Raw genomic sequence first — 14,368 nt, 5'->3', positions numbered from 1 at the left:
ACAATCCCCCAGAATAACTAGTTTCCTCCATCAGTAGAACCAGCCCCATAACTCTGGAGATTCAGGAGAAAACAAGCAGCAGCTCAGAAGACACTGGGCGTTCCCGACGATTAGCTGTTCCATGCCACCCCTCTCACTCCTTGAGAGCCCCCCAAAGTCAACGGGAGATGCTCCCCTGGGGGGCAATGGGCCCCAGCCCACGCCCTGTTTGCACTGCGTAGTCAAACGTGATGCATTCCACTTACCAGTGACACTAAAGCCGTTCTCGTAGCCTGGTTTTTCCAGAGCAAAAAGCCACCCGAAGAGACCTCCGATTGGAGTCAGCGGCATGAGCGCACGAGCTGCCGGCTGAGGTACATGGCTAATGGCGGTGTAGGCTCTCCCATCGTTTCCAACTATGTAGGCATGTAAGTCAACGGCACTAAACCGCACGGGCGTTTGTCCCACCAGGAGATTCCCACTTACTTTACCGTTGAGACGGTGAGCGGCCCCTGGGAAGAAGACGCAACGCCTTGGATCAGTCTCAAAGAACAAGTCAATGCCAGAAGCTCTGAAGCCGGCAAACACCCGCTACAATTTACCTTCTGGCAAGCAGTGCCTGCCGTTCCCATAGAACTTGGACTGGCAGTGGCAGCAGAAGCCGGTGGCGTAGTCCGTGCAGAAGGCATGCTGGGAGCACTGGCTGTGATTCCACTGGCAGGTTTCCTTGCTGGCGGTATTGTACGTGAACCCTACACGCAAAGCACAGGTTAGCACGTAGTAAGGAACCATGCCTTAGCACATCGCCGTTTGCACAGCAGTCTACTCGCAAAGCTGTACCAACAAGGACAAACCCTTCAGATCTGAAAGGAAACCTGACAACATCTGCTATCTCGCGGTCGTTGTTTGGAGTTGGACAGTCAGCTGTCCCTTCAAGGTGGGTGGGATTCTGCCCAGACAAAGCTCTCGCTGACCCCAAAGGGAGTTTAGCCTGCAGCAGGACTGAAGGATCGGGGCCTGCAAACACCCGCTACAACTGAAAACACGATAGGTGTTCCACTGGGGAACAAGACAATAGGTGCCTTATAAATGCCCTAGAGAGACAGCCAGTGGTTTCCACCATTCCCCAGTTCCACCCAGGTGCCAGGCATGTAGTCATGGAAAAATCCTTCCCAAGGAGAATTGCAGCGGTACAGGAAACCTGCAAACTCTATTCCATCATGGGGTCTCCAGCCAGCCGGTGTCCCCATCCACAGGGGTGAATTCCCCCCTGCCACAGACTGGCGTGGGATGGGTGACTGTGTGAATGATGAAACCCAACACCTCCACTGGCCATTCTCAAGGGTGCACATGGGGAGATGTTCTTAATTAGCACCCTGTACTGTAGGAAAGGATAGTTGTAAAATTCATGTAGGCTGGGAGGTTCGAAGGGGCTTAGGGAGTTAGGTACCCAACCCCAACTGAAAATCAATGGGATTTTAGCACCTAACTCCTTAGCCCCAAGTGAAAACTCCAGCCTGCATCCCTCCTAGATACTGAGAGACACAATCACCATTGCACGGGCCCAGGGCAGACCGTGACCCCATTTCGTATGCCACGATTCACTAGAGCGAAGTGGCTTACAAAGCTGCAGCCTTCGTGGGCATCACCGTAAAAGAGCCGAGGTCCTTGAGTTCAGTGCAATCACACCTGGGGCGAGTTTGGCCCAGCGTACGTCAAACTTCAGGCGCACACACAACTACAGCCGGCCTTGGTGCTCTCGAGCATTTGCCTTGGTAAGGGCCAGTTCTCAACTGCCCGTCGTTGCAATGGCTGAAAGGTTCAATTTCTGGAATTTCTTGCTTTTCACCTTCCTGGGCAACTTTTTCTCAGGCAGCTTGTAATTCTCACCAAACAGCCAGGCTACGTCCTTTATCTGGCAGCTGTTAAACATCATGCCTCAGCCTTCAGAAGGGCTGGAATCCCCAACCCCGCTCTCTCTGCACATTAATAACAACAACTCCTTACTCTCCTTCCCTGTCACTCAGCTCACTCAGGAGGACATCTGGCAGAGCTCCCCCCGGCTTGTGCCAGCTGTCATTGGGACAGACAAGCACAATGCAAGCTTCTCACACAAAGACGCTACCTCCCGCCGAGACGGTTCCGCTGTTGGGGACTCATTACCTTCTCCCACATTCCCGCCCCCCCCATCCCCGGTGTAGGACCAAGGGATCCGGCCCCATTACCATGTCCTTAAAAAGTCTCCAAAAAACTCTCAGACAATCTCGTCACCTCCACCTGGTCCTTGTGGAGTATGAAGCTTGGAGTAAGCTTGGAGTTCGCTCTGTTCTGGATCATCCAATCCCCCTAAGAGTTCACGTAGCTTCCCTGCCTTTTGGGAGCCGGGGTGGCCCCTCACACCCTTGTTACAGGAAGTTAAAAAATAAGACTTCTGAATATTAGAAGCATTTGTCCAATGTGTTATCTCGGCAGTTAGTTCCCTGCAGTGGAGAAATCTCTCTCGCCCAAAGCCAGTGTAGGGTTATACAGTGACCCCCTCCCAAAATAACAATGCTCCTGCCACTGTATTATCTGTACTTCCCCACTCCGAACCTTAAGCTAAATCTCCCTTCCCTTTGATGTAGCTGAATTCCCGCTCTAGTTAAGGGTATCAGAATCTGGCCTTGTGTAACTCTGCTTTCAGTTCACACTGCTGGGGTGAAGGTCATTTACTGCTCAGTGGATATGAGATTCAAAGTTCTGCGGGACATCGCCAAGCTAAATCGCTCACGATGGGCCACATCCTCAGCTGGTGTGAATCGGCGTCGCTCCCCGGACTTCAGTGGAAGTCAGCTCCTAAGTCCAGCTGGCTTCAATGCAGTTGATGCCAGTTTACGCTAGGGAAGGTTCTGGCTTGGTGGATCTTAATTTCATTCATTTCCTGATCAACAAACAGGTCTTTTTGGTGAAACTGTTGTTAGCTACAAAGAAACCCAACAGCTGGAAATCAGTTACAGACACTTTGGATTCACATCACTTACCCTCCCGGTTAAAGCTGCCATCTTCGTCCACACCAACTATCTGCCTCCCACGATTAAAGGGAGGGGAGTTCTCTGGGTAGCCCTGAAGCATGACCTCCCCCTGTGGGTAGACTGGAAAGATGTCCGTCTCGGACGGTACAGTGCCACTGTCTGGGTAGGGCTGGGCATTGTCCTGTTCAGGGTTTGCTGGCAACCCCTGGGTCGTTAGCTCCAGCAGGCTGTCCTCAGTCTCTAGTGAGGACGGGTTTCTGATTCCTGTTTCTGGGGAGGACTCCACTTCATCTTCCAACGCAGGAGGCAGCTGGGATGGGCCTTCCTTCGTCCCGGGCACTTCAGGATAGGCCGGGCGACGGCTGGACACCGGATACGGCAGTGTGGATTCCAGCTCCGAATCCAGCCTGGCACCGGAGTGTCTTGGCTCGCTGTACAAAACATCAAGTCTCGTGTAAACATCAGGCACCAGCTCGGTCGGGTACTCAATGTCGTCTTCTTCGTTCTCATCGTAAAAGGGCTCGGCATAGTCGATGTTCTCATCGGGGTAGTCAGCGTCCAGGACGTTCTGCTCCAAGGCGGCACTGCTGAGCGTGCTCTCCGGAGTTTGCCGGGAATGCCCCTCGGAAGGCTTTTCACCACCTCGAGCTGGCATGACATTGTCCAGCGGGGAGGTGCTGCCAATGTGGAAGGCCCATACGCCAGGAATCCCTGAGTTGCTGGTTCTAGAGACAAATTACAAACAGTTACATGCCACTGCTATTTACAGCTACTCACAAATCACAGAGGGTCCCATCCAGCAACTCCTGCTCAGACAAAATCTCCCACTGTGCTCGATGGGAGATCTGCCTGAGAAAAGACTGTACAACTGGAGCTATGGGTCAAAACGGTCAGAAATGGCTAGTAATTTGGGGGGGCAAACACCTGAAACACCTTAAAGGGGCCTGATTTTCAGAAAGTGCTAACTACTCACCCTCTCAATAAACAGACCCCTTTAACAATACCTAGCCCCCTAGCCCCGGTAGATCTCCAAGTGCTTTATAAAGGGGGACCAGTATCATTATCTCCATTTTACAGATGGGGAAACTGAGGCACAGAGCAGGGCAGTGACTTGCCCAAGGTCACCCAACAAGCCAATGGCCAAGCCAGGTCTCCTGAGTGCAGTATTCTCTCCACCACACTGCCTCCCTTAAGGGGCCTCAAATTGGCCCCCCTTAATTTGGAATCACTCATCCCATTTGAAAATTTCGGCAATGATCTTTCTGGCACAGGAGAGGGTCAATATTTTATTAGGTCAGGAGGAAAAATCAAAGTTTATTTCTTATAAAATCCCATTCCATATGTTTTCACAGCTGTTTTTTAATTCAATTTGATCAGCTCTAACCAGCCTGCGATTTGAGCTGCGCCAGGCCTTAAAAGGCACTAGTGCCTTGTGGGAAAAAACGTTTCTTTAGAAACAGTTGTGCTTTTATGTCACATTTTCTGCAATTTTTTTTCTTTTGCTTCCCTTGTTCTTTACGGCTGAGGTCAGCTGTGTGCAGAACAGCTGGTCCTTGAGAACAGTGATAATGTACAGAACGGCTGCCATTTCACAAGCTCAACGGCTCCCATTGTTTGGATGAAATCCCCCCTCTGTGCAGAAGGCCAATACAAGGCCTACAGCACACTTCAGGATCATATAAGCCCAGCTTTGACGACTTCACCGGTGTTCTGCCTCTCTGTACGTGGGTGAGTTTCAGCCCTACTGAAGTCTGTAACGGGTTGGTGACATCACCATCGCTTCCACAGCAACCGATTCTGATGTCTCCGGCTCTTTAATGTTCTCAGAATTCATACACTCCTAGACACCTAGGGCTAAAAGGGAGCTCCAGAGGTCATCTAGTCCATCCCGTGTGCTGATGCAGAAGTAAGTACACCTCAACAAGCCCTGACAGGTACTTGTCTAACCTGTTCTTTAAAACCTCCAGTGACGGGGTTTCCACAACCGGCCTTGGTAACCTATTCTAGTGCTTAACTATCCTTAGAGTTCGAAAGTTTTTCCCTAATATCTAACTTTAGTCTCCCTGGCTGCAACATAAACCGATCACTTCTTGTCCTACCCTTGGTGGACATGGAGAACAACTGATCACTAAGTTCCCTGTAAGCCGTGTGGCCATGCAGCCACCTATTTAGTGCCGCGCAGGCACTCAGGGAACCCGGCCAGACCTGCTGCTACGGGGCACCCCTCCTCCAACCCCAACTTAGCCTGCGGCCCGGACCTGCCGCGGCTGGGGCGGCATGGCCAGATCGGGCCCAGATGCAGCCAGGGAGGTGTGGCACGGCCCAGCCCGACCCCAGAGTGGCCTGGCCCGGACCCAGGCATGGCAGGGGTGGCCCTCCCCCAGCCTGGAGCTGCTGGGGTGGGCTGCCCCTGCCATGCCTGGAGGGACGCCTATCCTTCAGCCCCAGCTCCAGAGCTGCTGTGGCAGGGAGAGTGCGGGGGGGGGTAGGGGGGGAAGAAGAGTCCTCTCTCCCCACCGTAGCCTCTGATCACCCTCCTGCACCCCAAACCCCTCATTCCTGGTCCCATTCCAGAGCCCGCACCCCCCCCCCAGTGCCCAATCCTCTGCCCCAGCCCTGAGCCCCTCATCCCTGGGCCCACGCCAGAGCCTGCACCCCCAGCCAGAGCCTTCACCCCCCTGCACTCCAACCCTCTGCCCCAGCCCTGAGCCCCGGCCCCATCCCAGCCACATGGATGTTGTTATGTGCCCCACTATGGAGGTGATGTGTCAGACATATTGATGCACGTAACAAAATTCATTCTGCACATGGGTGGGAAAAATTAGAGGGACCACTGCTGATCACCCTCCTCTTTATAACCACCTTTGACACACCTGAAGACAGCGAGCGTGTTGCTATAACAATAGCCTGTTCCACAAAACTTGGACTGTGTTCTACCTCATCAAAAGCGCCGAGGAGCATTGGCAAGAACAGGTGAAATCCTGGAGCCGCTGAAGTCAACGGCAAACCTCTCATTGACTTCCGTGGAGCTGGGGCTTCACCCAACATATGGGCTTGACCAATGTCAATACAGCCTGCTTGTTTCCATATTTTCCATGTCTTAATAGCACCTATTATGTCCTCCAAGCCAGCCAGCTCCTCAAGTGATCCATCCCCTGTCGCCCAGTTCCAGCTTCTGACAAACAGAGGCTAGGGACACCATGCCTGCCCAATCGCCATTGATGGACCTATCCTCCAGGAACTTGTCTAGGTCTTTTTTGAACCCTGTTATAGTCTTGGCCTTCTCTAGCAAGGAGTTCCTCAGGTTGACTGTGCGTTGTACGAAGAAATACTTCGTTTTGTTTTAAACCTGCTGCCTATTAATTTCATTTGGTGACCCCCTAGTTCTTGTGTTATGAGAAGGAGTAAATAACACTGATTCAGCTAGTCCAGTGGTCCCCAAACTTTTTAGCTCGCGACCCCCAAAGCCCTGTCCGCACCCTCCCCCACAGGGCTGGGAGCGGGGTCACAGGTCCGGAAGGAGGGGTAAGGGTGTCAAGGCTGGGTCCACAGCTGGGGCGGGGGCAGCGCTTCGGCCAGGGCCAAGGCCGACAGTCGGGACCCCAATTGTGGGGCCAGCAACCAGGACCAGCAGCCGGAGTCGGGGCCAGGAGCAGAGCTGGGTGGCGCTCGCTCCCTCCCTGCCCCGCAAGGGGGCTGGCCTGGGCCCCAGACATGCCCCCCGAACGTTCTTCTAGACCCCCGTAGGGGGACCTCTGAGCTAGTCATTACCTAAGTGCAATAACAGGGGTAAGTAAACAGTAGGAAACCAGCAATCAAGGCAACAGGATCAGTATGCATTTCTGCGTAACAGGATCCCAAAGCAGAAGACTGTTTCCAAAGGGGATGTTTTCCCGGAGGCAGCCTCTGCTTTTAGCTCGGACAGATCCAGCATTTCAGCAGCCTGGGGTTTTAACTGATGAAAGAGCCGCGTTATACAGACACGCCGTTCAACGCGCTCCCATCCGCGCTACTTACTGGTAGAGATTTTTCACAGACTGCTCGCTGCTGGTGACAGTGTAATACGGCCCTTCTCTCTTTACGTAATCCGTTTCGCCTCTGCTGAAACCCACTCTGGCTGGCAGCTCCAGTTGGACGTTGTAAGACTCCTTGGGCCGAGTCCCAAAGAACTGAAGGCCGTCATCGGGATAAAGGAAAAGGGCGTAGGTGTCGGAGTCATCATAGGCTAAGACTGCCTGGAAGGTATTCAGCTGCAGAAGAAAGCATCACCACAAACGTATGGGAGACTTGTTAAAGGCCTGGATGCATGAGAGAAAGCCCTGGAATGAGGGACACAAACTGACTTCAGCTACATGGGACTTTGGTTTTGATGCAATTAGTTTACAGCAGTGGTTCCCAAATTTTAACAACCTGTGTACCCCTTTCACTAAAATGTCAAATCTCGCAAACCCCCTCCTAAAAATGAATATTTCCAGGGATTTTCTCCTTTACCTGAGTATAAATGATAAAAGCAGTGATCTTGGAAATATAAAATTTGTTTTATGACATGCTTATTACACACTAATTATTATTAATTATTTATCATTACAATATTTTTATTACATTATGAAAATGGCAACACTCTTCCAAGATCTCGCTTTCGTAGCCTACATCACTTTGAATAAGCCTGTTATAAGACAAGGCTCCTATGGTTCGTCAAGGAGTATCAGATGTGAGACAGCATGACAGTATTTAAGAAGCCACTCAAAGAGTTCCTCCTGCACAAGCATTCAGGTCTTGAGCAGTCCAGGCAAACGATGCACGTTACAACAAAGCTTAAACTTGTTCTTCATAATAATTTTAGAAAACAATACTAGCTGCCTATTTAATTTTAAAAACAGCAAAAAATATCCACCTCCCTTTCCATTTCTTATAAGGAGTCTTGAAGTTTAAATCTCCTCAATGTGACAGATACGCTTGCTTTGATCTGCGTAGTTCTTGGAAGTCCAGGGGCTCCAGGCTGCTGGCCCCGTGCTGCCCGGGGTCCCAAGCGACAGCTCTGTGCACCATTAGGGAATTTTTTCCCCTGAGAACCCCCTGTAACATTTCACGAACCACCAGGGGTTCACAAACCCCAGTTTGGGAACCACTGGTTTACAGCAATTAAAACTAAGGGTGCATCAAAGGGGCTTGGGACTTTGGGACCAGACTGGATAACATCTCCTGTGATGAAAACTTGAGAGGTAGGGACAACGGCTATGTTAGGGTTCCCTCCCCACTCTGAACTCTAGGGTACAGATGTGGAGACCCGCATGAAAGACCCCCTAAGCTTATCTCTACGAGCTTAGGTTAAAAACTTCCCCAAGGCACAAATTCTCCCTTGTACCTTGGATTAGGTAACGCTGCCACCACCAAGTGATTTAGACAAAGATTTAGGAAAAGGACCACTTGGAGTTCCTGTTTCCTCAAAAAACATCCCCCAAAGCCCTTCACCCCCTTTCCTGGGGAGGCCTGAGAGTAAATAAGGTGAGCACAGACCACACCCTTGGGTTTATAGGACACTACAAACTCCAATCAGGTTCTTAAAAGCAGAACTTTATTATAAAGAAAAAGTAAAAGAAGCACCTCTGTAAAATAAGGATGAAAGGTAATTTTACAGGGTAATCAGATTCAAAACACAGAGGATTCCCCTCTAGGCAAAACTTTAAAGTTACCAAAAAAACCCAGGAATAAACCGCCCTCTTAGCCTAGGAAAAATTCACAAGTTAAAACAAAAGATAATCTAACATATTTCCTTCCTATTACTTACAATTTGTAATCTTAGATGCTTAGGTCAGGTATGGTTTTAGGAGATGTATTTTCCCTGCCCTGGTTCCTTGCTGACCCAGAGAGAACACAAAGAAACACAAAACAAAAACCTTCCCCCACAGATTTGAGAGTATTTTCTCCCCTTATTGTTCCTTTTGGTCAGGTGCCAACCAGGTTATCTGAGGTTCTTAACCCTTTACAGGTAAAGGAGGGATTTTATGCTACCCTTCGCTGTATGTTTATGACAGACTAGGATTTCACAGGAGAGTTATGCCTCTCTGAAATTCTCTGGGAACTGGGAATCTCATTCCCTTGGAAAATCCCACTCAACGTGCTTAACCAGAAAAATGTGTCAATAGCAATGTCTCTCTTTCCCCCTTCCCCCGTACGTCCAGCATTAGAATTATTACAAACCCCCACGTCTCTTTCATTGAGGAGAGAATTATTACAATCATCGCCTTTGGAATCTAGGAAAACAATTTAGTGTCACAATCTTACATGTGTTACAAAATGATCCGTAAGTGTGATCTGTTCTGGGTGTTTAAAACAGGAAAGAGGGGAAATTGTCTCTGACACACAGAGAAAGAGAGAGAGCGCACTGGCATTCAAGAGAAGAGAATGAGGGCCCAGAAGATTAGCTGGAACTACAAGAAATGTGCAATCTGGGGCTTTAACCCTGAAGAGAGACCTCCTAGCATATCATAGGGAACGCCATGCGAAAAAATTGAGTCTGGAATGTGCTGATAGAACTGCTGTTACCAACCCCAGCACTGTACAGAGGAACAAATGCAGTGTGTGCCTTCCACTTTTCATGTGATTTGTGTTTGACTGAATGCTAACATTGAATTCTTGCCTCAACTCGCACAGGAAAGCAGCCAGAGATCAATAACGGCTCAAGAAGAACCAAAACCATATCACATTCAGCATTCGTTATTTTGTATGAGAGAGAGATGGCTCACTGGCTCAACAGGATGTGGTTTAAATTTGGCTTAATGAGCTTTTTTGTGGAATTGGTGGAAATGGTCCACTTCAAACAAGGAGAGAATGATCAGTTCACACCACAATGATCCCATCATAAGGAGTTTCCACTGTTTGGAAATCCAAGCATAAACTTCTACAGTACTGCCCACCAGCCAGTCAGACAACAAGACTCACCATCTGTCCGTAGATTAGTCCTCAGTCTCCAGACATGTTACGTGTGAAACAAATTTTGCTGGCCACAGTCACAGTCCCTAGGGAGCATTACAACCCAGATGGCAACCTCTGGTCAGGACAGCAGAGGACCAAACAAGGGCAGGAGAACAGGGCTGCAGTCAGGAACAGAGATCATTCACCAGACTGTGTGGGGACTATGGTTTCCACAGCTCTTCCTCCCATTACCCACCTGCCTTTCACGCTGATCTGATGTTCAGACATAAACAACCCTCCCAAGACTTTCAGCGTCCCTTGTTACATAAACAAGGGGCTGTGTAGGAATTAGCGATGACGAACACAACACCCTAGCTCACCCCCACCAAGTGGAGATGACTCAAGCTTCTGTCCAACTGAGATAGGGGCAAGAGAGACACCTGAATTTGCCACTGTGAGCCAGGAAATGCCCCTGTGAAGTGTTTTTGAGCATCCTCCGGCTACAGGAAGACACATTATTAACAACGTGAGGCTAGATTCTGTTCTCACTTATACCTGGAGTCCCTATCTCTGGTTTCTATATCTCTAGTCATAGAATCATAGAAATGTAGGGCTGGAAGGGATCTCAAAAGGGGGGCCAGCACCACATGATGAGGCAGAGTTAAATATACCTAGTCCAGGGGTTCTCAAGACAAAATTTTTGGTGGCTTCAGAGTGCGGCCATCAATTCTTGCTGGTGGCCACTCTCACATTTTTTCCTACAATACTTCATTAGCTTTAGGAAAAACAAACAAACATGCACATAGACACGTCCAAATCATTGTAGTTTGTTTATTGCCAGCTAGTAAGACTGCTGTGAAAAGTGATATTAACAAACATACAAGTATCACTTTTCACAGCAGACTTACTCAGCCCAGGCAAGCCTGGGGACAAATTCAACCCTGGGTAAGGGTCAGGGGAGGCAGTGAGGGTGGGTGGGTGGGGTAGGTTGGAGCATGAAGCCCTGTAGTCAGATCCCAAAGCCCCACGGCTGGGGAACTGGGCCCGGGGACAGAGCCCGAAGCTCTGTGGCCGGAGCCCAGGGCTGGAACATGGACCCCGTGACCAGAGCCTGCCGCCTCCCCAGGACTAACGTCCAAAGCCTGAGCTCCACCACCTCTGGGATGGTGGGGAACTCACTGGCTGCCTGCTCCTCCAGTTTTGTGTCCCAGATGTCTCCAGACCCAACCCCTGCTGACAGCCCCAGCAACAACCACCAACACCAAGGCAGTGCATCCAGCAGCAACAAGGAGTGGCCTCTACTTTCCCTCTTCCCCACCCATCACAGCCCAGGAGATTGTGGCGTCAAGAAAAGCCCCTTGGTAGCTGCATGCGGCCACATTTGAGAAACGCTGACCTAGACCAGCCCTGACAGGACTTTGTCCAACCTGACCTTAAAATCCTCCATGGATGGAGATTCCACAACCTCCCTAGGTAGCCTCTTCCTGTGCTTAGCTACCCGTAGCGTTAGTAAGCCTTTCCGAACATCTAACCTCAATCTTTCTGGCTGCAGATTAAGCCACTTCTTGTCCCGCTGGATGAACATGGAGAACAACCGATCACTGTCCTCTTTATAACAACCTTGGACATACTTGAGGGCTGAGATCATTTCCCCCCTCAGCCTTCTCTTCTCTAGATAAACATGCCCAGTTCTTTCAACCTTTCCCCAGAGGTCAGGTTCTGTAAACCTCCTCTCCTTTCTGCTGCTCTCCGCTGGACTCTCTCCAATTTGTTTGCGTCTTTCTTCAAGCGTGTTGTCCAAAACTGGATCCGGAACTCCAGCGGTGGCCTCACCAGCCCTGAGCAGAGGGCAACCATTAACTCCCGTGTTGTCCATACAACGCTATTGACTTCAGTGGAGCTACTCCAAATATACAACTGGATCAGAGGAGATCAGAATCTGTTCCAAAATCCTGAGATTGTCAGTTTACGACTACTTAGGCTATGTCTGTGTAACCCACACACCTCCTGGGTGTGGTGTTCTGTCCCATCTAGTGGCACTGAGACCACGTGGAGATTAATGAGTCTGCTCTACAGCCTTAGATAAGTGCCATAAGGCTTTTGGCTCATGCACTAAGCTCCAGAGGTAGCAGGTTCGATCCCACCCGCTGATGACCAGGGTCTGTCGGCATTACATCTACACTAGCAGCGCTTGACTGGCATACTGTACTCCCAGTGTGGACGCAGCTACACTAGCAAAGCCGCAGTTTGTATGAGTATTGTAAAACAACTACTCTGGTAAAGGGGCAGGTTTGCGGCTATATCTACATTGTGCTGGCAGGGCTCAGTCGGTCAGGGATCACACCTCTTTGCACCCCTGACTGACACAGCTACACTTGCAGAAGGTTGTAGTGTAGACATGGCTGTAGCCCTTGTCTACACACAGGTTTTGTACTGTTATCAATGTGAATTTTTTCCCAACATAGTTCTACTGGTACAACCCCACATGTGGACATAATTGTATCAGTATAAAGGTGCCTTCTACCAGTGTCGCTTATTCCTCTTCCCAGTCATTGTATGGTATCCCAGTATAAATACATTTATACCGGCATAACTGTCCCAACACTAGTGGCATGGTACAACTTGTGTGTGGAGACAAGGCCCAATGCACTGGACAGGAAGCTGCTAATTCCTCAGAAAGTGACTCAGTATCTCACAGGTCTCCTTGGAGGAGATGTACCTTGTAACCAACACCGGGCCATGTAAATGGCATCGCTCCAGTGAAGCCAGTAGACCTGTGCTGATTTACACTGGCATTGTCTAAAAACTAGTTATAAGCAGGAATTTTTAGACTGATCAAGGAGCGGCTCCAGTTAGCGAAGCTCATAGGGCGTCCCAAAATTAAAATAGGTCCCTGGTCCATTGTCCTTGGGTGAAATTCACCCTGGGCAGCCACCCAGCACATCTATCTGAGAACTTCACCAACACTATTTGATTTCATCCTCAGTCCCCATCTGAGCTATGGCAGTGCTATTAGCCCCAAGGGAAACTGACGCTCGGGGAAGATTAAATGACTTGCCCAAGGTCACACAGGAATTCTGTGACTCAGCCAAGAACTGAGTCCAAGTCCAGTGCCCTATCCCCATCCTTCTTCCTCAAAAGAAGTGCTGAGCAGGTCTCGTGCTGGTCCTCTGTCCAGGGCTGAATTCAATCACCTGAGGGGCGATCAGCCACATAACAAGCACTGCATTGTGACACTTGCATGGCTCCAGGGTGAGACATTCATCTGCTTCAACGCCATCCTAAACAAATTCCACTTCTCTCCCTTCCTCCCCACAGGCTCCCAGTGAGTTATTACCAGGATGTTCTATTCCCCTGCAATGGGGCTCTTCCATCATTTTCTCTACTTTATCTTCCTGGCTCTTAACCCCAGCTCTTCTTTTCCCGAGCACACAGAAACTCCTCCACAACATCTGATTTTTCCTTCACAACCAGGAGACTTTTATCCTTCTGCTGTCACCTAATCTCCCAAACTCTCTCTCCCAACTGAGCCCCGAGACCTGACTTCACATCAACACCCTTGGTCAGAAGAACATTAGGAGAATAGAGAGAAAACACATCGCTGGCCACATTCGGGACTCAGGTACATTGCTAGCTCAGAAGCTGACCCCCTAGTACAAGATCATCAGGACCTGTATAAAACTGCTGTCTCTGTTACCACAGTGCGCTGCTGCCAGGTGGGCATTTCGAGAGGCCCTGAAAATTTGGGGTGAAATCCTGGCACCAGTGCAATCAATGGGAGCTTTGTCACTGACTTCGGCAAAGCCAGGAGGTCATCCTTAATCAGGTGCATGTTTCCCCTGAATGTTCCACGGAGCGCTCACGAGCAGCGGGCATTCACAGCTAGCCCCTCGCAGAGTAACTAGTCCTAACTCATCCTGAGCGAGCTACCTTGCAGGACAACCCACACCCCTGAAATGCTGAACTCCTTTGGACTTGCCTTTGAACCTTGCCTCTAGGTTTAAAGGAACCTTTGTACTGCATTCTGAGTAATCCCGAAACACGATTCTCCTGTATCTCACATCAGCCCTCTCATGGCTGTAACCCCATTGACTGCTTTGGAGTTACTCCTTCTTTGCACCAGCGGGAGAAGAATCCGTCCCCCAGTCTCTACTAAAACATTTTTTCCCCCCTGAGTTTTGGGCTCCTTGATTTAATGAGGCTGAATCTCTGTGTCCATCAATTCTCCAGCTGGAAATTGCATGATAATACTTCCTTTCTCACTGTCTTTGTCTTGTCTTTTCATACCGGAGGGGACCGTCTCCTACTTTGTGTATGTACCACGTGCCTAGTGTAACACCAACAGACCCCAGCTGTTGGTGGGTGGGATCGAACCTAGGATCTCTGGAGCTAAACACATGAGCCTCTACTGCATGGGCTAAAAGCCACCTGGCTCTTAGCCAACGCTGTAGCAGACTCGTTAA

General features: G+C 49.9%; 1 protein-coding gene across 2 annotated transcripts in view; it reads right to left on the bottom strand.

Annotated features, from left to right (window-relative positions):
• The window catches only part of NID2 (nidogen 2), a 54,069-nt gene that overhangs the window by 29,581 nt on the left and 10,120 nt on the right, over window positions 1-14,368 (bottom strand). For both annotated transcript variants that reach the window (XM_037901311.2, XM_037901313.2), the window contains exons 3-6: window positions 7,008-7,240; window positions 3,000-3,715; window positions 582-731; window positions 246-491 (exon numbers count right to left, since the gene is read on the bottom strand). In XM_037901311.2, coding sequence (XP_037757239.1) covers window positions 246-491; window positions 582-731; window positions 3,000-3,715; window positions 7,008-7,240 — 1,345 coding nt within the window. The remainder of the gene's footprint in view (window positions 1-245; window positions 492-581; window positions 732-2,999; window positions 3,716-7,007; window positions 7,241-14,368) is intronic.

This window comes from Chelonia mydas, chromosome 6 (genome assembly GCF_015237465.2).
Source record: "Chelonia mydas isolate rCheMyd1 chromosome 6, rCheMyd1.pri.v2, whole genome shotgun sequence".
In the NCBI taxonomy this organism is placed as follows: domain Eukaryota; kingdom Metazoa; phylum Chordata; order Testudines; family Cheloniidae; genus Chelonia; species Chelonia mydas.
The sequence above is the reverse complement of the archived record's forward strand: the minus strand, read 5'-3'. Positions and strand labels throughout refer to the sequence as shown.